The following is a 23,398-nucleotide window of genomic DNA, read 5'->3' as shown; positions in this document are numbered from 1 at the left end:
GCCATCTTGCTCCGCCCCCTCTTTTTTTTTTTTAAGATTTTATTTATTTATTTATTTATTTGACAGAGAGAGACACAGCGAAAGAGGGAACACAAGCAGGGGGAGTGGGAGAGGGAGAAGCAGGCTTCCCGCTGAGCAGGGAGCCCGATGCGGGGCTCGATCCCACGACCCTGGGACCATGACCTGAGCCAAAGGCAGATACTTAACGACTGAGCCACCCAGGCACCCCATGATGTTTTTCTACAGAAAAAATATTACTTTTTGATAGAACTAGTGGCCTAGAATTGTCATTTGTCCTAATTATTGTTAGGAGGGCCTTAATATACCATTGTATATAATGAGTATTATGAATAAGAATTTGCTTCCAATAAGGTAATTATATTAAAAATACTGATTAAAGTAAGTCTTTTTTACATTCACTTCCAAGAAATGAGATGAGATAGACCATGTACTTACCCCCTCTCGCATCCCCCCGCCACCTTTTGAAATGCTTATTTAGGTAGATAAATTAGAATTTATTTATCAAAGTTCTTGGCTTAGGATCCTAGAAAAATATCTGTCCTCCGAAGTTGACTGCTTTATTTCAGTGTAACTTCCTTTTCTGGCTTGTGTCTTCCATGATGACTATGATGATCCAAATGTTTTAGGATATGTTAGTGATGCCAGATCTAATCTAACTTTTGTATCAGACTGATGGAAACTGCCCTGAGCCAGTTTGGTCATGCACAGCTCTTAGGACTTTTTGATAGATAACAGTAACTGCAGGAAAACTTGAGGTAGATAGGTTATAATGAAAGCTAGTCTCAGATAAAAACAATTCTACACAAGTCATTTATTAAATATTCTTAGCAAGCAGGCATAAATCATGATTCACCCTTTCCTATGGGCTTATCTCCTGAATTTTTAGGTATTCTGACCTCTGCTTTCATCACTGGTTCACTTGAGGCAGATATGACAATATTCCAGGTACAGGATTCCGTTAACCTTATAGTTGGCACCGGTCAATCAGAAATCCTCATAGCTAGTAGCTGGACACAGGCTACTTTACACATGTGGTCTTGAACACTACCCCTAAATAAGAGTCACATTAGATTCTTATAAAATGTTTGTTTAAAATATTTTTTTAAGGATTTTATTTATTTATTTTAGAGATAGAGCGCAAGCACTAGCAGGGGGCAGGGGAGCAGAGGGAAGAGGGACAAGTAGACTCCATGGTGAGCACAGAGCCCTACATGGGGCTGGATCCACAACCCCAAGATCATGACTTGAGCTGAAACCAAGAGTCGGACGCTTAACCAACAGAGCTACCCAGGCGCCCCGTTTGTCTAAAATATTTTATAGACAGATTATACAATCTACATATATGGACAGCCATTAATTTCACCAATGAGAGCCCTTTCTAACAACTATTACTTTAATTAGCAAGCTACTCATTTTACCAATAAAAACCACTTGGCATTCAGTATTTTAATTTTAAATTCTCCAGATAAACGGATAATAGAAAAGCTGTATTATCTCTGGAATGTGATTTTCCTGCTTTAAAGCTGCCCATCTTGGGAGTGTGAGTTTCTGGTAAGAACGGTTGCCCCTAGATCAAGTGATTTGTCCCACAGTGTAGCTTAAACCTAACTGTATACATTTTGACCTTGTCTATGCAGTTTGAAAGCAAATTTAACAATAACCCAGTGCCATTATATAAAACAAAACAAAAAAGAATTCATCTGTATCAGTGCACTCTACCTTCTGATAAATTTATTAAATATGTTAGAAGTCTCAGGTAAGAGTAATTATACAACATTCAATGACAAAACTAGAGTCTAGAACTATGAATTTTGCTTTTTTGTCACATAGCCAGAGAGCATGTGGGACAGAGGGCTGGAGAGATTGCCCCCACCCACTCCCCACCCCAGCCCCCCAGTGATTTAAAGTTTACAGCCTCTGTTTTAAAGAGAAGAACCAAAGAGCCTGATAGAGCAGTCTTATCTTTGCCACCCCTTAGTAGCTCCCCATAAGGTGCATTGAGAGTCAAACCATTCTGAACCTGTAGCCCAGGGAAGACGGATAGACTGAGGTGAAAAGCAGTTGGCAGGAGTTACTAACTCATTCTGGAAACTAACTCACTCTTCCAGTTAAGAGTGCCGGTTACTAGTGCTTCATTTAAACTGATGTTGGCCCTGGGACTGTGGATCTTGTCCTGGCTGAAGACAGCTGTTGATTCATGGACTTATTAACAGGGAATTAAGCCACCCAGGTTGGGAGGGAGATGATACAGAAAGATGATGAAAGGCTTCCCCCCCATCCCTTCCTTACTCCCCAGAGGACTGTATTTTCAATTACATATAAACTAAGTAAAAAAGACTTACTTTTAAGATGTTCTTAAAGACCTAAGTAATACCAATAAAATAACTATTTCTTTCCCTGCCCCCCAATCCCAGTACCTTTTCTATAAATTAACTGTTTGGTGGGGTGCCTTTTGCTTTTCTGTTTGTTGCTTTTCTGTTTGTTTTCATATGTATAAATTTGCCTATAGAGATACTGCTTTGTTTCACTGTTTTTACATATTATCTGTTGTTCATCTAGTTTTTTTAAAAAAATAATTTACCTTTGTAGTACTTGTGGAGAGATTTCATAGTGCTCTGCCTCATTAATTTTAAGTCATAGTATGACTTAATTTTAGTTTGTGTAATTATTCTGCTTTGTTAACAATTATTATTTCCGTTTAGTTTTACTGCAGACGGTGCATTCGTAAACATCTTCACAAATGTTTCTTGGTGCCCATATGCTAGCATTTCTCTGAGGTAGACATCAAGAAGGGGGACCAGCTGGGTCAAGGAATACATGCATGACAGACACTGTCAGATCCAGAACACCTCTATCAATGTACAGTCCCACCTTATTTGTATAAAAGTAGCAACTTCCCCACAACTTTTCCCTAATTGATATCAGTATTTAAATTTTTTTCCAATTTGATGGTGTGCAACAGAATTACAGTTTTGTAATTTTTATTTTTTGAATTACTAATTAGTTTAAACATCTCACATGGTTTTTTGTAATTTGTGTTTAGTTTTCTGACTTGCCTTTTTATATCTGACTCCGTTTTCTGTTGGACTGTTTGCAATTTTAAGGTATTTGATAGGCATTTTGTTTTTTAAAGATTTTATTTATTTATTTATTTGTTTATTTGACAGACAGAGAGGGCATAAGCAGGGGGAGCGGCAGAGGGAGAGAGGGAGGCAGGCTCCCCACTGAGCAGGGAGCCCCACGTGGGGCTAGAGCCTAGGACCCTGCGATCATGACCTGAGCCAAAGGCAGATGCTTAACCAACTGAGCCATCCAGGCGCCCCTCTCATAGGCATTTTTAATATTTATTTTATATATATTTATATTTTGTTACATAAGTCACAAATATTTTCTTCCAGTTGCTTTTTTTTTTAATGTTTTAGATTTATAGAAACATTGCAAAGATAGTAGAGAGTTCCTGAGTAGTCTTTACTAGTTTTAGTTTCCTCCAACTACCCTCTGCATTAGTCACCTCAGGCTGCCAAAATAAATACACAGACTGGGTGGTTTAAACAACAGCAATGTATTTTTTTTTACAGTTCTGGATGTTGGAGGTCCGAAGATTAAAGGTGCAACCAGGGTTGGTTTTGGTGAAGCCTTTCTTCCTAGCTTGCTGTGACCTCACATGGCTTTTACTCTGTGTGTGCAAAGAGAAAGACCTCTGGTATCTCTTCTACTTCTTTTTCTTTTTCTTTGTCTTTCTTTTCTTTCTTCTTTTCTTTTTTTTTTTTTTTTTAGATTTTACTTAGAGCAGAGGGAGAGGGATAGCAGACTCTGTGCTCAGTGCAGAACCCAATGCGGGGCTTGATCTCATGACCCTGAGATTATGACCTGAACTGAAATCAAGATTCAGATGCTTAACCGACAGCCACCCAGGTGCCTCTCTTCCAATTCTTATAAGGACTTTAGTTCTGTTGCTCTAGGGCCCCATTTTTATGACCTCATTTAATTACCTTCTTAAAGGCCCTATCTACAATATAGCCCTTCTGGGGGTTAAGGCTTCAAGATATCTATTTTAGGGGGACACAGTTGGGTCTCTACATCATGTTGAAGTACTGTGGTACATTAAGACACCAACACTGGTATGTTGCTATTAAGTATACTCTAGCCTTTATTCAGATATCCACAGTTTTTCCATTAATGTCGTTTTTCTATTTTAGGATTAATTCTAGGATACTATATTGTTTTTGATGTCATCTTCTTAGTCATCTAAGGTCTTTGACAGTTTCCTTGACAGTTTTGGGGAGTACTGGTCAGGCATTTTGTAGAATGCTCTTAAGTTGTGTTTGATATTTTCTAATGACTGCACTGGGTTTTGGAATGAATACCACAGCAGAATGCCCTTCTTATCACATCGTATCAGGGGGTACATGAAATCCACATGACAACACTGGTTAATTATGACCACTTGGGTTAAAATAGTGTTGGCCAGGTTTCTCCTCTGAAGTTGCCATTTTCCCCTTTCTGTAGTGTATTCTTTAGAAGCAAGTCACTAAGTTCACGCAAAGAGGGGAGAGGTTAAGCTCCACCTCTTGGAGGGAAGTATCTACATATTTTATTTGGAATTCTTCTGTAAGGAAGGTTTGCCTCCTCTCCATTTTTTTAATCACTTATTTGTATCAGCATTCGTGTATATTTATTTTATACATGGGGTTATAATTCAATATTATATACTTATTTTGTTGAGTTTTTTCAGGTTGGCTACAGTATTCTTCTCTCCCCCCACCCCATTTCTAAAAAATATCATTATGGTGTCTTTTGTAAATTTATCAAATCCTTTCTCTTTATAGCTTTTGCATTTTATGTTTTAGTTTAAGACTTTTCTTAAACATCTGAAGATAAGTATCAGGATAGGCTAGATTGTGTTGTGATTACAACTCCAAAATCTTAGTGGAATGTAACAAGCTAAGGTTTATTTTGTGTTCATGACACATACCTATCACTGATTAGGTAAGACCTGTTCTAAATCTCCTTACTCTTGTGACCCAGGCTGGTGGAGCACAGCTAGTACATACATAACTTTTTATTGAGTATAACATAAGTGAACTCTTATTTATTTTAATAATATACACATATTTATAATATGTAATAGTAATACACAGAAATGTGCACTTGATAGACAACTTGTGTACATCATGGGTAAATAACTAGCACACAGACTGAGAAACAGAACATTACTGTACCCCAGAAACTACCCCTTTGTAGCCTTTCCTAATCACTAACCCTTCATGGATAATCCTAATTTTTATTGCCAAAGATCTGTCTTGTTTTAAAAAATATATAAATGGAATCATGTTGTATGTACTCTTTTGTGTCTGGCTACTTGCACTAAACAGTATGTTTGTGAGGGTCATCTTTGATAATTGTACATGGTTATAGTTCATTCATTCTTACTGTTATTTAATATGCCATTGTAAGCAAGTATCACAGTGTTTCAGTCTTCTGTTTCTGAACATTGGTTTGTTTTCAGTCATTATTTTCAAATGATTCTATGAACCTCTTTTTGTATCTTTCTTAGTGAATATGTATGTGTTTTTGTTGTGTGTGTTATATATATATATCTAGAAGTGGAATTACTAAATCATAAAATGTGTGATGTTCATTTTTTACGGACACTGACAGTTTCCTTTTTTTAAAAAATTTATCCATTTTTGGGGCACCTGGGTGGCTCAGTCATTAAGCATCTGCCTTCAGCTCAGGACATGATCCTAGAGTCCTGGGATTGAGCCCCGCATCAGGCTCCTGCTCTGCAGGAAACCTGCTTCTCCCTCTCCCACTCCCCCTGCTTGTGTTCCCTCTCTCGCTGCGTCTCTCTCTGTCAAATAAATAAATAAAATCTTTTAAAAAAAATTATCCATTTTAGAGAGAGAGAGCGCACCGCGGGGGGGCGGGGGCGCAGAGGGAAAGAATCTCCAGCAGACTCCCTGCTGAGCATGGAGCCTGATGCGCAGGGCTCAATCTCACAACCCTGAGATCTGACCTGAGCGGAAATCAAGAGTCAGAGGCTTAACTGACTGAGCCACCCAGGCACTCCATCTTTTTTTTTTTCTTTTTGTTAAGATTTATTTATTTATATGAGAGGGGGAGGGAGGGAGAGGGAAAGAATCCCAAGCAAACTCCCTGCCAAGCATAGAGTCTGAGGCGGGGCCCTATCCCTCAGCCCTAAGACCATGACTGAACTGAAATCAAGAGTTGGACACCCAACTGACTGAGCCACCCAGGCACCCCTAGACACAGCCAGTTTTCTAAAATGGTTTGTATTGTGACTATAATCTTGAATGCTGCTGGTCAGAGGGCAGGAAAATTCTGCAGGGTTTTGTACCATCAATTTAATGGGCCGGCCTGGAAGCGATATGTATCTCACCTCTGCTCATTTAGCCATAAGGGAGTCAGGATATGCAATCCTACCATGGCCTGGGATGTAGCAAACCAGAATTACTATACGTTTAGCTTTTTAATCAGGTACAGTTTATTTTTTCTTGAGTATTGTGACAAGGAGACATTTTGTAAGCAGATCATTTTTCTTCAGATTTTTGTTTACCATATTCTACAGATTTTAATATGAATTCTTATAGACATTAAATGTGTCGAATTCTGTTGTAATTTCTCTATGTTGCATGTAATTTAGAAATAGATTTTTTTGTGTTATCCTTTCATCAATAAGTTTCAAATATTACTGTATTTTGGTCATTGTATGGTCTGTACAGACGTGTGGTTTCTGCTTTCTGGAGGTTCTTGTGATTTCCTTGTGACCTTGATACATGATGACTTAAGTGCATATCCTATTTGCAAAGTTTATGTTCTCTGTTGAAAACAGTATTCTGTATTTACTAGATCAAACTTCTAATTCCTTATTTTATTTTTTGGAGGTACATTAGTGTTTTATGATTATGGATTTATTAATTTCTCCTATTTTCACTAGTTTTGCTTTATGGATTTTAAATCTGTTATCATAAGATGTGTGATTGTTGTAATCTCTTGGTAGATTATATCTTTAATCCTGAAACATCTTCATCTTTTTATTACTTTTTGCTGTGAATTCTACAGGCATACCACGGAGATATTTGTGGGCTCAGTTCCAGACCACTGCAATACAGTGAATATCACAATAAAGCAAATCAAATGAACTTTTTGGTTTCCCAGTGCATATAAATATTATGTTAGCTATATAGTCCAGTCTCTTAAGTATGCAATAGCATTATATCTAAAAAACCAATGTGTATACCTTAATTAAAAAATACTTTATTGCTAGAAAATGCTAACCGTCATCTGAGCTTTAAGTGAGCCAAAATCTTTTTGCTGGTGGAGAGTCTTGCCCTGGTGTGGCTGGCTGCTGACTGATCTGGGTGGCGGTTGTGAAAGTTGGGTGGCTGTGGCAATTTCTTAAAAAAGGATAACAGTGAGGTTTGCCACATTGATTGACTCTTCTTTTCACGAATGATTTCTCCATAACATGAAGTGCTATTTGATAGCATTTTACCAACAGAACTTCCTTCAAAATTGGAGTCAGTCCTCTAAAACCCTGCTGGCTGCTTTTATCAACTGTTCCATAATATTCTACATCCTTTGATGTCTTTTCAGCAATCTTCACAGCATCTTCACCAGGAGTAGATTCCATCTCAAGAAACTACTTTCATTGCTCATCCATAAGGAACAACTCCTCATACATTTTATCATGCAGTTGTAGCAATCAGTCATATGTCCAGGTTCCTCTTTTAATTCTAGTTCTTTTGCTATTCCATCACATCTGCAGTTACTTCTTCCACTGAAGTCATGAACCCCTCAAAGTCATCCATGAGGTTAAAATCAGTTTCTTCCAAACTCCTGTTTATGTTGATAATTTGACCTCTTCCCATGAATCATGAATGTTCTTAATGGCATCTAGAACGGTGAATCCTTCCTAGAAAGTTTTTGATTTACCTTGCCCAGATCCATCAGAGGAACCACTGTCTATGGCAGCTATAGCCTTACAAAATGTATTTCTTAAATAATAAGACTTGAAAGTCAAAATGACTCCTTGACCATGGGCTACAGAATGGATGTTTTGTTGGCAGGTATGAACATGTTAATCTCATTGTACATCTCCATCAGAGCTCTTGAGTGACCAGAAACATTGTCAATGATCAGTAATATTTTGAAAGGATCTTTATCTCTGAGCAGGGTTCTCAACATTGGACTTGAAATATTCAGTAAACCATAGTATAAACAGATGTGCTGCCATCCAGGCTTTGTTGTTCCCTTTGTAGAGCACGGGCAGAGTAGATTTACCATAATTCTCAAGGGCCCTAGGATTTTCAGAATGGTAGAGGAACACTGGCTTCAACTGAAAGTTACCAGCTATGTTAGCCCTTAACAAGAGAGTCAGCCTGTCCTTTGAAGATTTGAAGCCAGGCATTGACTTCTTTTCAGTAGCTATGGAAGTCCTAAATGACATCTTCCAATAAAAGGCTGTTTCACCTACATTGAAAGTCTGATGAGTATAGCCCTCTTCATTAATTACTTCACTTTGTACTTATATGTCATGGAGATGGCTTCTTTCTATAAACCTTATGAACCCATCTCTGCTAGCTTCAGACTTTCTTGCTGCAGCTTCCTCATCTCTCTCAGCCTTCACAGAATTGGAGAGATGGGGCCTTGCTATGGCTTAGGCATTGGCCTAAGGGAATGTTATGACTAGTGTGATCTTCTATCCATACCACAAAAACTTTCCCCAAGTCCGCAGTAAGGCTGTCTCACTTTTATTATCATTAATGTGTTCACTGGAGTAGCACTTTTTATTTTCTTCAAGAACTTTTTCTTTGCATTCACAACTCTGCATTTTGGTGCAAGAGGCCTAGCTTTCAGCCTATCTTGGCTTTTGACATGCCTTCCTCACCAAGCTTAGTAATTTTTGCCTTTGGATTTAAAGCGAGGGATGTGTAATTCTTCCTTTCACTTGAACACTTAGAGGCCATTGTAGGGTTACTAATTGGTCTAATTCCAGTATTGTTGTGAGGAGGGGGAAGAGAGATGGGGAAATGGCTAGTTGGTGGAGTAGACAGAATACACAAATTTATCGATTAAGTTCACCATCTTATGTGGATGTGGTTTGTGGCATCCCAAAACAATTACAATAGTAACATCAAAGACCACAGATCACCATAACATATATAATAATAATGAAAATGTTTGATGTAATTGTAAGAATTACCAAAATGTGACACACAGACACAAAGTGAGCAAATGCTGTTGGGAAAAAAATGGCACCAAGAGATTGCTCGATGCAGTGTTGCCACAAACCTTCAATTTGCAAAAATCATAGTATCCGTGAAGTGCAATAAATCAAAGTGCAATAAGATGGGGTACCATATTCTATCTTTTCATTTAAATGAAATCCCTATAGGCTTTGTTTTAGTAGTCTTTATTAAACAGTATATACTTTTAAATTCAATTTGAATATCTTAAAGATGAATTTAATTATTTTGCACTTTATTTTTATTAATATGTTTGGACTTACTCTTACCATCTCATTCTGTTTTCTCTTTGCCATGTTTTTCCTAGCTGTTTGGTGCCTTTTTTTTTTTTTTTTAAAGATTTTATTTTTATTTATTTGAGAGAGAGAGAATGAGAGAGAGCGAGTACATGAGAGGGGGGAGGGTCAGAGGGAGAAGCAGACTCCCTGCCGAGCAGGGAGCCCGATGCAGGACTCGATCCCGGGACTCCAGGATCATGACCTGAGCCGAAGGCAGTCGCTTAACCAACTGAGCCACCCAGGCGCCCAGCTGTTTGGTGCCTTGATCACATTTTCTTAGTTTCATTTTCTCTTGCTCTAATTATTTGGAATGTGTGGAAACCTTCGTAGTTCTTCTAATGGCTTCCTTTTAAAAAAATTCATTTATAAAATATTTCAGAAATATAGGTGAGTATGGAGACTAATGTAACATTGGGGGAAGATGTTTGGATCTCTTCAGATAAGATTACTCTTTTCCCTACCTTAGTTCCAGACCAGTTGATAGAGGAACACAGGAGTTAAATAGATAAAGATTAAAATAATAGGCATTATTACTGATAAAATTATGGGACTTGGTTTATATCTGTGTGCATTTAGATCTGCAGGCAACTGGAATTACTTATGCAAGCAGCCACTGGCTAATTGGACAACCACCCACAAGGATAAATTCCAGATGGTGCATCTGCTAACTGATGGAGCCTCTTACCATCCTGGATCCTTGGATGACTGTATAGAATAGAGCCTCCACCCCCTACCGATGATGGACATGTAGCACCAACAAGAAATAAGCCTCTGTTGTAGTGAACTAAATCATTAAGATTTCAGGGTTAGTTGGTTGCCATAGCTTTCCCTGAGCAATAAACTCAGTTCATCACAAGGCATAGCATAGACTAAAACCATCCTCATACTCATAGGTCCTAAAAAGAACAGTTACGTGTCTTTTGTGCATTTCTTATTCCCATCTTCTGCCCATATTTATTGGGGTGTTAGCTTTTTTCTCTGACTTATAGTTGGTTGTAAATTCTGATACTAATCCTCTTTCCTTTTATGCATTGTACTTATCTTTTCCTAGTGTGTGAATTCTTTTTAAATTTTGTTTATGGGGTCTTGTATTGAACAGAAGTATCAAATCTTCATGTGACCAAATTTCTTAAACTTTTGCTTTATAGTTGATACCTTTTATGTCTTGTTTTTTTTTTTAATCCATCCCTTTGCTGTTATTTTTCTATATTCTAAAACTTTTAAAGCTTTCTTATCGTATCTAAGATTTTAGTCCACCTGAGATTTTTTTCTTCTTTGGGGACAGGTGACATATGATATGAGATCAAATCTTCTTCCCTCCTACCATCCCTGACAATAGGTACACCCAATTATCCCCATACCATGCATTGAGTATTCTTAATTTTCCTACTTATCTGTAATTCCATCTCTGCCGTATATGAAGTTTCCACATATATGTGGCCTCTTTCTGGGCTCTCGTCTTTACCTTTTGTCTATCCCAGCTCTGCCAGATTATTGTAAGTTTTACTATTTGGTAGGGCAATGGCCCCTTTCCTTTCCTTTTTTTTTTTTTTTTAAAGATTTTATTTATTTATTGCCAGAGATAGAGCACGCATGCTCGCGCGAGAGACACGGAGCACGCACACAAGCAGGGGGAGCTGCAGGCTCCCCGCTGAGCAGGGAGCCTGATCCGGGGCTGGATCCCAGGGTCCGGGGATCATGACCTGAGCAGAAGGCAGACGCTTAACTGACTGAGCCACCCAGTCGGTTCCCCTTTCCTTTTCCTTTTCAAAGTGGTCTCAGTCCTTCTTGGCCCTGTGATCGTCTAGATTAATTTTAGGATCAGCTTGTCAGGTTCCACGAAAAGCTCTATTGAGATTTTAGTAAGAATTGCCTTTAGTTTGAGGGTAATCACCATCTTTTGATAGTGTATCTTCCCAATTATAAACCTGCTTTATCTTCCCATATATTCATAAAGGATATGCACATTTTTTTCTATTATATTTCCTAATTGGTTATTACAAATATATAGAGAAACTCTTGGCTTTTGTATGTTAACCATCTATATCTAGAAACTTTGCAAAAGTTTATTAGGTCATTTAATAGTTTGTCTACAGATTCTCTTGTATTTTTTAGGAAGATAATCATTGTCTGTAAATAAGGACAATTGGTTCCTTTCCAGTTCTCTCTCATTTCTTTTTCTTTTCTTGGCATCAGCCAGAACTTCCAGTTATTGTAATGATAGGAGTTGTTTTTTATTTCAGGGAGATGCTTACACATTAAAGCATGAAGTACGATATTTGCTAGAAGTATATGGAAGATACTCTTTATCAGGTTAAGGAAGTTCTCCTTTAGGCTCATTATACAAAGACTTAATTGGAACTGACTTGATTTTAATGATTCCTTTTTCTGTATTTAATGAGATAATCATGTGGCTTGCTTCTGTAATCTGTTCATGATGATGGATTTTTTTTTTTTATTGATGAGCCACTGGGAAGATTTTCCTTTCATATGCTATTGACCATTTGTATTACTTTTCTGAATTGGCTGTTTATAGCCTTCATAGAGTTTTATTTTCTATTGGGTTGTTATATTGTTTTGTAGGTACTTTTTATCTGTTGTGATGATTAACCCTGTATTATATATTTTTCCCCTAAGTTTCTGTTTTTTACCTCTATGGCTTGAGTTTTGTGTCATGCTTAAAAATTCCCCATTTTAAAATTTTATTTATTTATTTATTTGACAGAGAGAGAGAGCGAGTGAGAGAGAGCGAGCACAAGCAGGGGGAGCGGCAGGCAGAGGGAGAAGCAGGCTCCCTGCTGAGCAGGGAGCCCGATGCAGGGCTTGATCCCAGGACCCTTGGGATCATGACCTGAGCCGAAGGCAGACACTTAGCCACCTGAGCCACCCAGGCACCCCCAAAATTCCCCCATTTAAATTGTAAAGCTATTCAGTATATTTTTATAGTTACCTGATATCTTTTTAAGTTATGTAATCTGGTATTTTTTTCTATATAATAGGTAAGATGGGAATCTCACTTTCTTTTTATACATGTAGATATGCCCCTTATTGAATAAGGCCTTCTTTGTTACTGACTTGAAATATCATTTTCCTCATATACTAAGTTTTCATATATGCCTAGGTCCGTATTTGTCTATTGCTGTGCTAAAATCATATTGTTTTAATTATTCATGCTTTATATTAGGGCAAGTCTCTGAGGCAGGGATTTTAAAAATCTAAGGCTTCAATCCAATAGCCTGTCCTAATTCTGCTACATTACTACAGGTTTAGGGACCTTGCTTAGGTTAGTCACTTTGCCTCTTTAAGGTTAGGTTTCACTTCCTGAAAAATACTGATTGTAGCAGTAGTAGTATCTACCTCATAGGTTGTAATGAGCTTATTAATACAATACCTGGCACTAAATTCTCAATAATTCCTCGCTGTCATTATTTTCTTTTTTTAAATCAGTACTTTCGTGAACATTCTTCCTCTGCTCCTCTTGGTCACTTCTTCCCTTCAAAGATGCGTGCTCTCATGCAGATGAGAGCTTGATGTCTCTGTTGCCTTCTCTCTCAGGTGGAGACTGGTTTTTTTTTTTTTACCTGTTCTCTTTTGTTCCATAGGTATATGAATCCTCCTTACTGCTTGTCTTCTAGTGAGCTCCCTTATCCTGTAGGGAAGCTGGTCATGTCTCCAGCTGCTCTTCCAAGATCTGTGAAGTCAGTCCAGTTCCAGGGGTAAAGAGAAATAGTAGGAAATCCATTGTGTCTATTATGTCCAAGTAGAGTTTTTAATCTTTTCTGTTAAAAGGTGGTATATACCATATTATCAGTGCCACCTGACTCCTACATATATTTCTCACTTGGTTTAGATCATACCCCTGTTTGATTAATTATCCCCAAATATTTGTTATGCAGGAAAATGTTTTTCACTTATTTAACATAGTTATTAAAGGAAAAAGTAGCAAACTGGAGACCGAAAAGCCAAGACAAAACAAACAACTTTGGCGTGAGGATGTTGAATGTTTCTGTTAACATTTTTAAAATGGTGAGATTTCAATTCCTTCTGTATTGTATTACTCAGGGAAGCAAGAGAGGCAGCATTATGTGACAGGCGTAAATAGGCAAGAAGGTTTATTACTTTAAAACTTCAGTTTTCTGTTCTTGACAACAGAACCATTAAGTGGAAGATAAGTGGGTTTATAGTGGGTTTATAAGTTTAATCATGAACCTTTAAGCAGAACTTTGTAAAGATCCCTGTTTCTAGCTCCAGGTAGTTTCTAGTAAATAGCTCTCATCATAGCACTCTAGTCTCTGTAACAGTTTATTGCAGTATTATTCTAACAATAGAGTATTGAGAATATATTCTACAAGGATAATTGGACATCAAAAATCAGTGATTCTTTTTTCTTCCCTGTAATATATAAACATCTCTTCCCACTTCCTTCTAGGTATTCCCAGTTTTATTTGGGTTTGTTAAAAGAAACTGGATTTCAAGATATATATAGGTAGAATTCAGAAGAAGTTACTAGTTCTCTTTTTTAAATGTATGCAAAGGACATTTTCCAGGTTGCCCTGTACTGTGCATACAATATGTTTTGTATCTTGACGAAGAGTAAACTTTGGAAAAACACTGTTAGCCTGCAAGTTCACTTTTCAAAAGCTTCATAATTTTGAATAGGTAATATATGGTTCAAAATTTGAAAGTTTTAAAAAGGCATAAATCTCACCTTTCTGTGTTTCTGAACACCCAGTTTCCCCCTGTAAGGCATCCACTACTACCAGTTTCTTGTATATCCTTCCTGAGATTTGCTATGCAAGATTTCATGTACGGTCATACAAATGTGTATATATACTTTACATACACTCAAATAAACGGTAGAAATGGTAGTATTTAAATAGCCTATCTTGGCGATCTTTTTTTTTTAAATTTATTTGAGTGAGAGAGAGTGTACAAGCGGGGGGGGGAGGGGGAGAAGGAGAAGTAGACTCCCCGCTTAGCAGGGAGTCCCATGCAGGGCTCCATCCTAGGACCCTGGGACCATGACCTGAGCTGAAGGCCACCACTTAATGGACTGAGCCACCCAGGCACCCCCTATCTTGGCAGTCTAGCCAGTTTTCAGTCTTGAAAATTTCTGCCAAATTGCCCTTCCTTGTCCTTCAGGAGGTTGTCCCAGTTTATATTCCTACCCACAGGAAACGTGAGAGAAAGTGCCTGTTTCCCCACAGACTCACCAACACTATGCCTTACGAAACTCCTTTGATTTTTGCCAGTCTGAAGGCAAAATAGTACTTTGTAGTTTCAGTTTGCATTTTTGTATTTTGAAATTCAGCATCAACATGAGATGAATTTAAAAATATTTTTCCAGTTTATCTTTCTGGCTTTCTATGTTTATTTGCCATGAAGACCATTTTAAAAATGTGTATCAATTTAGTAGTCGATTCTGGGCTTTTAGATTTTGTTTCATTTAGAAAGGCCCAGTTGGAGAGTACAGAAATAATTCATTGTTGTTTTTTAAAGTCTTTGATCTGTCAGGAAATTTTAGAATAAGGTTAGGAGGTATGCAGGCTTACTTTTTTTTTTTTTTTAAGATTTTATTTATTTATTTGACAGAGACACAGCAAGAGAGGGAACACAAGCAGGGGGAGTGGGAGAGGGAGAAGCAGGCTTCCCGCGGAGTGGGGAGCCCGATGTGGGGCTCGATCCCAGGACCCTGGGATCATGACCTGAGCCCAAGGCAGACGCCTAACGACTGAGCCACCCAGGCGCCCCTTACTTTTGATGCAAAGATGTATATACTGTGATATAACGCGTATGTTGTATTGAGACTCTAAGTAATTTGGGGGAAAGAGTTGTACTGTATTGCCTTTCTTTGTAAGGGAGAGTCATTACAAATTTTTTCATGCATAAAGCAATACTTTTCTGTAAGAAATTTGGAAAAATAACAGGGGGAAACTAAAATCAGCCATGGCCCCGGCACCAATATATATAACAAAATCGGGACCATAGTCACACTGTATCTTAATTTTTTTTCACTTGAGACTAACACAGTAGCATAGATTTAGAAAATACTTTAAATGGATGCTTAGTATTCTGTCCGAATTTTTTCAACATCCCAGTGTTTTCCTGAGGCGCAATCTAAGGCCTTTAAAGGACCGCATGGCCTCAGTGTTTAGGCTTACCTTTAAATCCTGAACAGTTTTGGAGAGCCCATTTTAGATGAGACGCCAGCACTCGCGCGAGCCCGGCACCCAGCGGGTCTGGACCCGACCCGACCGAGGAGTGGACGAAGTCCCGGCCCAGGACCCTGCCTCCCCCGCCCCGCCTGTGACGCTCCGGCCACAGTGCCCCCTACCGGCGGCGGCGAGGGCAGCTGAGTGCGCGGCTGTGGGAGGACCCCCCGCGTCGCTTGGCAGGTTCCACACCGAGCCCTTCTCTTCTGAGAAGTCCTTTTAATGGCTTTTGGAGCCACTTGCTTTTACGAGGCTGGAGTCCGCCTCTCCCGCGCTTTGCTGCAGGCCCCGACTTCAAGTGCAAAATTGCTGCCGGGCAAGGCCTGGCGCTGCAGACGACTGGCTGCAGACTACCGCCCGGCGGCCCCGAGGCGGGCCGAGGCTCAGCCCGGGCGGCTGGGGCTGGTTTCTGCGCCCCACTCCCTCGCCGCTCCGTTTGGGGACGTTTGAGAAGTTTTGAACTTCCGGGGTTGGCTGGCCCGCGTCTGCTGTGTGGTGGGTGGCCGAGGGGCGTCGCTGTGCCCTGCGCTTGGGCGCGGCCCTTTAAACTTTCTGTTTTTTTAAACTTTGGGGGTGTGGTCGTGGCGCCTCCTCTCTCAGCGGCTGGTTGTTCCCTGGCCACCCAGTCCTTCCCTCCGCCCCGCCTTCCAGATGCTTTGGAGTCATGAGCCGGGAGGGCGCAGGGACCCCTCTGGTGGCGGAGGTGATCAAAGGTGAGTGCGGTGGCGCAGAGCTTGTCTGTCCCGGGAGCCGCTGTGACAACCGTATTTAGGGGGTGTCAGGCCGTGCCGGGGGAGGCAAGGAGGCGCCTATTGCCGGCCAAGAGCCGCCCTTCAACTTCAGGGCCGGGCCGATGCTGTCTCAAAGGCGTGGGTGGCCTCCCGGGACTCCTCGTCCCCAGACGTGGTCTTGCTTTGGGGCGAATCCGCACAGACGTGTGCAGTTGGGAACTTGGTGTCCTTACACCCCTGGCTGGCAGAGGAGTTGCCCCTACTCACCCATGGGAGCAAAATCCCAGGTCACTCTGTGCACGGGGATCAAGGATCATTTGTGGTTGGAAAGGAATAAGCTCCGTCATCTGTTTGAGAGTTTGTGGTTGTAAGACATTTCAGTTGAGGAGTTTGCAAGGAAATAATTACAGCGATTGTGTGAGTTGAATTGCAGACAAAAATTGTTTAAATTACCATTTGGGGAAAGGGTGCCAGCTGGCGTTCTTTGTTTTTTACTATTTTGAAGGCTGTACTTGATTTTGCCACAATCTGAGTGTAAGTAAGTATTCTATTAGCACTACTTACTACTTCTAGTAGGTATTGCAAGTGACTGCTTCCCCGTGGATTTTTAGGCAACTTTTTTGGGGGTGAGGCAGGGGAGGAGGGGTGGAGCCTCCGAGCAATACTGCTCCTTACCATTCATGCTAAACTTCACAGCAGCCTAACTGCATTTATGCAACACAAGTTCATCTCACACTCATCTTGGAGAAACCTCTCATTGCTGCTGTTGTAATGGTAATTTGTCTAATTACAAAAGTAGTGATCCCTAAGAACAGTCGAATAAACACATGATTTGTTTTGTTGTTTGTGTTCTATAGCAGTAAACGTTAATTTTGCAGCGATTTTGATAGCATTCTTTAGCTTCTATTTAAAAAAATACAGTTTCCTATTGAAATGACTTTTAGGATGACTTGAAAACCTAGCAAAACATAGCGCAAGTAATCTGCTTAGCTATCAAATGCATGCTGCTGTTTGCTAAAATTTCTTAGCCCAGGGGAACCAAAGTTTTGTAACTAGAGGTTCCTCTAGAAATCTAGCCATATTGCTATGTGAAAAATTACTTACGGCTATTGAAATTCATGGTTTAAGACAATTTCTCCTTTAAAAATGTTGCTTATTTATTGTTACCTACCAAAATAGCAGAACACTTTGGATTACCCATTGGCACTCTTACCATGCATGGAAAAAATAAAAATTTGACTTCATCTGAAAAGAGTTGCATCATGATATGTGAAACGTTTTTTAATAACCTGAAGGAAGGAACATTGCAATTTTTCCATTTCAGATCGCCTTTGTTTTGCCATTCTCTACAGCAGACCAAAGAGTTCATCAAATGTACATTATTTCAGCATAGATAATGAACTTGAATATGAGAAGTAAGTACTGCTTTTTAAATGATTGTTAGTAACTTTTTTATTTTGAAGAATCTAAAGGTATGTTTATAAATAGAATAGCCTTGGAAAATTACAAATCTGTTGATTGATAATTGCAGAATGTTTTTTTCTTGTAGTATAACCCTGGTAATAAGGTAGATCCTTAGGGAAAATATCAAGATGAAGGAACCTTCCTAAATTTAACAATTTATATTTGAAATTCTAGCAGCTTAAAGTACAATGAGATATAAACTAGTATACTAATAAGTAAAATGTGGAAAAACAGCTTTTTTATTCAGATGTTATTGAGGCTAGATTTAAGCATTGTAGCATTTGTCATATTTTTTAATAGGCATTCCTTACCAGAATACCACTAGTTTACCACTAGTACGGCAGTATCATTGAGCTGTATGACCGATAACAATTTGGTGTATGCTTTCTTGTCTTAGATGGATCTTGTAGTTCCAAAAAGGCATTTATATTTAGAGGATCTAGAATGTATATGTATGTTTTTGTTTTTCATTTTTAAAGCTTCTACGCAGATTTTGGACCACTCAATCTGGCAATGGTTTACAGATATTGTTGCAAGATAAATAAGAAATTAAAGGTAAAATCTTTTTTACTTAAGATTTGACTTAGGTAATCATTGTTAGCCTGATTCTGGGGAGGGAAAAGAAAGGAAAACATACCTCTGTTTTTTATTTTTTAAAAAAAAAAAGGTCTTATTTCTCACTGCAGTGGTGTTTGGGACATACGTGTGATTTTTGTTTTATATAGTCATAGTGTATATATGTTTGTTTTCCAGAGTTTTGACTGAATGGTTTAAGATTGATTGGGTCATTTGGTTCTGGTTTGGCTTGGTGATGCTCAGATACTTGAAAAGCCAAAGTAGAAATTGGTTAATAACCTGAAACCTCTTGCTGTCTGATCTAATGGAACTGAAACCTAACAAGAGGAACTTTCCTTGTTTTGGTCATTGTTCTTTCTGCCTTTACTTTGACAGAGTGCTAGCAAAGTAATAAAAAATACTGGCTCATCTTACTTCCATTCTATCTTTAATCTCCCATGATATTGTACTACCTGTGACTCTTCACCCCCACCTTTATACATACCGTTAAGGAGCAGGGAAAGCAAGAGCAAACAGCGTATCTTTAAGACTGTATGTGAGAGTTGCAAAATTGTACTTCTGTTACTTTGAACTCAGACCCCATTCCTTTATTTAAAAAACTTCTAAGTTATGGTCACATCAATAAAAAGTGTTTATGTACTGCTAGCAATTCCAAATTAGTCACTGTAAATTCTCAAGTAGAAAATACTGGATTTAAGGGTAGGTAGTTCTTAAAAAACAACTTTATCCAATTGATAACTTACCATACTAATACACAGAAGAAATAAAATTTATTTTCAATTAAATTTTAAATTGTATTACAAATTTATGAGTGAGCAAGGCAGATTTTTTTTTTCCTTGAGCCTCAAACCTAAAATTCCCCGTTATGAATGTTAGAAGCACCTGTCAAAGGAGTTACTAGTCTGCAAAATAGAAGTTGGAGCGTTGCCTTTTCTTTTTTATATTATATGTTTACCCTACAGATTTATGTAGAGATGGAGACTCTTCTTTCTGGACTTTATTTTTCTCTTGAATAGGAGTATAAACATTTATAGCCTTGTATATTTATGTCCACACCTTCCTCCTTTTTTCCAGTTGCTAATGGCAGGTCTTTTGTTCATACAGGGCTGGGAAGCTAAAAATCATTTCCTCCCTGAGGGCCCCCCCCCCCCCCCCCGCCTTGTGTTTCTTTGCTTTAATTTTGAAAGACTTTTTTTTTTTTTCTTTCCTGTACTCCACCTTTTATCCTTTGACCCAACCAAGAATATATTGGCATATTGGTCCCTTTTTTTTTTTCTTTTTTAACTTTTTATCATTTACCAGAACAACTTTCAGGGTGTTGACCATCCAACCTGATGGAAACATTACTGCCTATTCAATTAGTGACAAAAGTGTGTTGAGAGTTTGAATTAAAGTGTCTTGTGCTTGTGTTTCTCTATGGCTGGTTGGGTTTTGTTTTTGTTTTTTAAAATCAACTTGGATCTCTTACTCTATGTAAACAACTAAAGGAAAATATGTACACGTTCATCATTGACTCACAGAAACCAAGAAATATGTGCTTTTTGAACTGAATATATCCTTTTCCTTATGCTTACCTGAATCTGTTTCTGCTCACGTTAGTGAAATACAGGTGAGGAGGTGCTAACTATAATCATACGCTTTTTTGGTTTTTAAATTCCATACCCTTTTTATTTAACTGTTTATGGAAGTATAATGTATGTACAGAAATAGGTGCAGATCTTGAGTACACAGTTCAGTGAATTTTCACAAACTGAATATATGTAGGTAATCATCTTGGTCATCAAATCAAGAACAACATTAGCACCACCACATAAGAGCCCACTTTTGCTCTCTTATCTCTGCTCCACCCTCACCCTGCCCTCTCTTACCCCATTCACCATCTTGATTTCTAACAGAATGAATTATTTTTGCCTGTTTTAATATACCCTTTTAATTATAACGGTTTTGGGAATTGATTTAAAACCAAAAACAGGAAAAGGAAAGAAAAGTCTCCCTCCCCCCTCACTGCCTTTTCCGGCATCTTATGTATTCTTTCAGAGTTTATACTCCAAGCATATATCTGTTCATGTCCCCTCCCCACCCCTTAACTGTACTTTCATCTTAATCCAAGAACATGTCTTTTATGGGAAGGTACATGCATTTTGGGGCATCAAAGTTAATCATTTTAAAGATCTTGCTAAGGTGAATGCTTATACCTTGTGAGGTTTGGAATTTATCTTCATCACCAAATGAAGTTTTAGAAAACTTGAAATTAAAGAGAAAATACTAATACCTGCTTATCTTTATGTAGTCCATCACAATGATGAGGAAGAAAATTATTCATTTTACTGGCTCTGATCAGAGAAAACAAGCGAATGCTGCTTTCCTTATTGGATGTTATATGGTAAGTATTTAACTGATTTCCTAGCATATTAGTGAAAATGCATATAACAGTGGTACTTTAAATTGTAGTTGGAATTTTGAAATTACTTTTTCTAAGATAATATTTTGATTTCTTTCCAGAAAGAACAGGTTTTGCTTTTAAAGATTTGACCAACAGGGAAGGCTGTGCATATTTGGGGGGGATAGGGTATATGGAAGATTTCTGTACCTTTTACTTAGCTTTGCTATTCTGAACCTAAAACTGTTCTTTAAAAAGCCTATTTTTTTTAAAATTGACCAACTACTATGAAAACCTTTTTATGTGTTATAGCACTTAAGGTTAGAAAATAATGCCCCCGAAGCTGTGTTTTTATAAACCCATGATCCATTTAGTGAAGTTGTGAAAGTGGAGTCAGGACCAATAATTGATTTTTTTTCTAGAAAAACATCAAAGTGTATCACATGAGGTAAGAGTGCTTTATAATTTGAATATAGGCAATTTTTCCTAACTAAGGTGTGGTTCTTAAGTCTATTCTTACGGATTCTCTCCATTTTCATGAAAACATCTAGAATGAGGACATGTTGAGTCAGTGTTGTAGGAAAAAGGTTACATACTATGTAGGTTACATAGGACATTGAGAGGTCTATTTGTTGTTATTGTTTTTTAAAGATTTTATTTATTTATTTGTTAGAGAGTGAGAGAGAGAGAGAGCACAAGCAGGGGGAGCAGCAGGCAGAGGGAGAGGGAGAAGCAGACTCCCCACTGAGCAAGGAGCCCGATGCAGGACTCAATCCCAAGACCCTGGGATCATGACTTGCACCAGAGTCAGATGCTTAACTGATTGAGCCACCCAGGTGTCCCGAGGTTTATTTCAATCATTGGAAAATAAGCTTTGGAATAGCCAGTATTTATTCAACAGTTATAAATTTCATTTATTTATAAGCATCATGGAAGATCTTTGTTTTTAGAATCACATTTTATCACTGCCTAGTACATTCATCTGCAGGAGTACCTTAGCAACTGTTTTTCCAGAGTAGGCAAAGAGCTCCTCCAGAATAGTGCCCCTTATCTTTTTGTTTGTTGGTGTGGAAGCTAGCTATCCTGTTCACTGGAGAATAGTGAGTGGATGTGTCTTCTACTCCCACCCACCATAAGGGGATTGTTTTTGAAGTTCTTTAGATAAGTTTTTTCTTCCCCCAACTTGCTACTTGCCTCTGTCATGCTTTCCTCCTTTTGAAAATTATTTTCTGGTATATAGTTTAATAATTTGGAATATGCAGCGATTAAACCAGAAGTTGGTGGTACTGAGATTGCACCTAAACATTTCATAATTTCCTTTTCTATGTTTAAGGTAAATCATTAGCAAATGTGATTAAGCCTTTTTGCTTTTGTTTTCCTCTTGTGCTCACAGAAGAAATGTTTCTGGGCTAGCTCTAAGTTTTCTTACCATCTCTGAATGTGTGAAACACAGGTGGTAGATTAGGTCTACTAAAATTTGACTTCTTAAACTTACCCAGATGTGGTGCTTTTGTTTGTTTTTTCCCCCCATCTCTCCTGGTTTTTTATTATGCTTAGCAGCAAAAATTTTTAGGGGAAAAAAAAAAAAGCCTATGCAAGTTCTAAAGAAAAAGAGCATGGAGAGGTGGCTGGGGCATTTGGTGCCATTACTTAGCCCCTTGCTGGGGAGAGGAACCTCATGGATTAGAATAAATCATGACAGCTTTACAGAAAAAGAGATGCAGCCAGAATTCTTGGGGTTTGTAAAATATTAAAGGGAACCCTGGAGATATGGCCCTTAGTGTGACAGTAAAAGTCTTTACATTATCCAGGAGGAAATGGCTAAAGACATTCCATTCAAGAGAATGTGCTTCTGAATAGAACACACAGAGCTCTGCCTGGGCTGCTCTTGTGTCAGTCATTTATTTGTCTCTGGTCAGATGAGATGTCCCCAAGATGGTGGAGGCAGGGGGCAGGCAGGGACGGGTCTCAGGGAGCCAGACATGGTAACTTCAGTGTGAAGAACCGCCAGAGAGGGTGGCTGTGAGCATGGTGGGAACCACATGTTTTGTTAAAAAAAAAAAAAGTGCTTGATAATTTTATAAATAAGAAATCTCTTTTTAAAAATCTTATTGCTTAACCGGCTGAGCCACCCAGGCGCCCCTTTAAAATCTTATTGCTGTTGTTTTTTACTGTTAGCGATAAAACAATGACCCCTTGGCATGTTTACTGAAAATTTGTTGTCATAGTTGTTCTAAGTTTGGTATTGGCCTTTTGACTTTGTTTATGGTTGCATTTTGGCATGTAGAAGTTTATTTTTCTATATTTAACATATTTAGAGTTAGAAATCCTTTCAGGATTTTACGCTCTCAGATTAGCACTGATTTGATTGGTTAAGAAAGTGCCAGGTAAGCAATTTGGACATTCACTTGAGTTCATTCCTCTGCTCAGTTAGAAGCCAGCTTGCCAGGAGGATTATAGCTCT

General features: G+C 38.5%; 1 protein-coding gene across 12 annotated transcripts in view; it reads left to right on the top strand.

The window, feature by feature from the left end:
• The window catches only part of CDC14B (cell division cycle 14B), a 106,997-nt gene that overhangs the window by 37,669 nt on the left and 45,930 nt on the right, over positions 1 to 23,398 (top strand). For 7 of the 12 annotated variants that reach the window (XM_032392859.1, XM_032392856.1, XM_032392857.1 and 4 more), the window contains 3 exons: positions 17,839 to 17,929; positions 18,458 to 18,533; positions 20,845 to 20,937. In XM_032392859.1, coding sequence (XP_032248750.1) covers positions 17,839 to 17,929; positions 18,458 to 18,533; positions 20,845 to 20,937 — 260 coding nt within the window. Of the gene's footprint in view, positions 1 to 16,288; positions 16,497 to 17,809; positions 17,930 to 18,457; positions 18,534 to 20,153; positions 20,164 to 20,844; positions 20,938 to 23,398 lie in introns of those variants that run through there. The other 5 variants (XM_032392862.1, XM_032392858.1, XM_032392863.1 and 2 more) reach the window with 3 other exon arrangements.

Source organism: Phoca vitulina, unplaced genomic scaffold (assembly GCF_004348235.1).
Source record: "Phoca vitulina isolate PV1807 unplaced genomic scaffold, GSC_HSeal_1.0 scaffold70, whole genome shotgun sequence".
NCBI classification, from domain to species: domain Eukaryota; kingdom Metazoa; phylum Chordata; class Mammalia; order Carnivora; family Phocidae; genus Phoca; species Phoca vitulina.
Note: the sequence above shows the minus strand (reverse complement) of the source record. Positions and strands in the feature narration are given on the sequence as shown.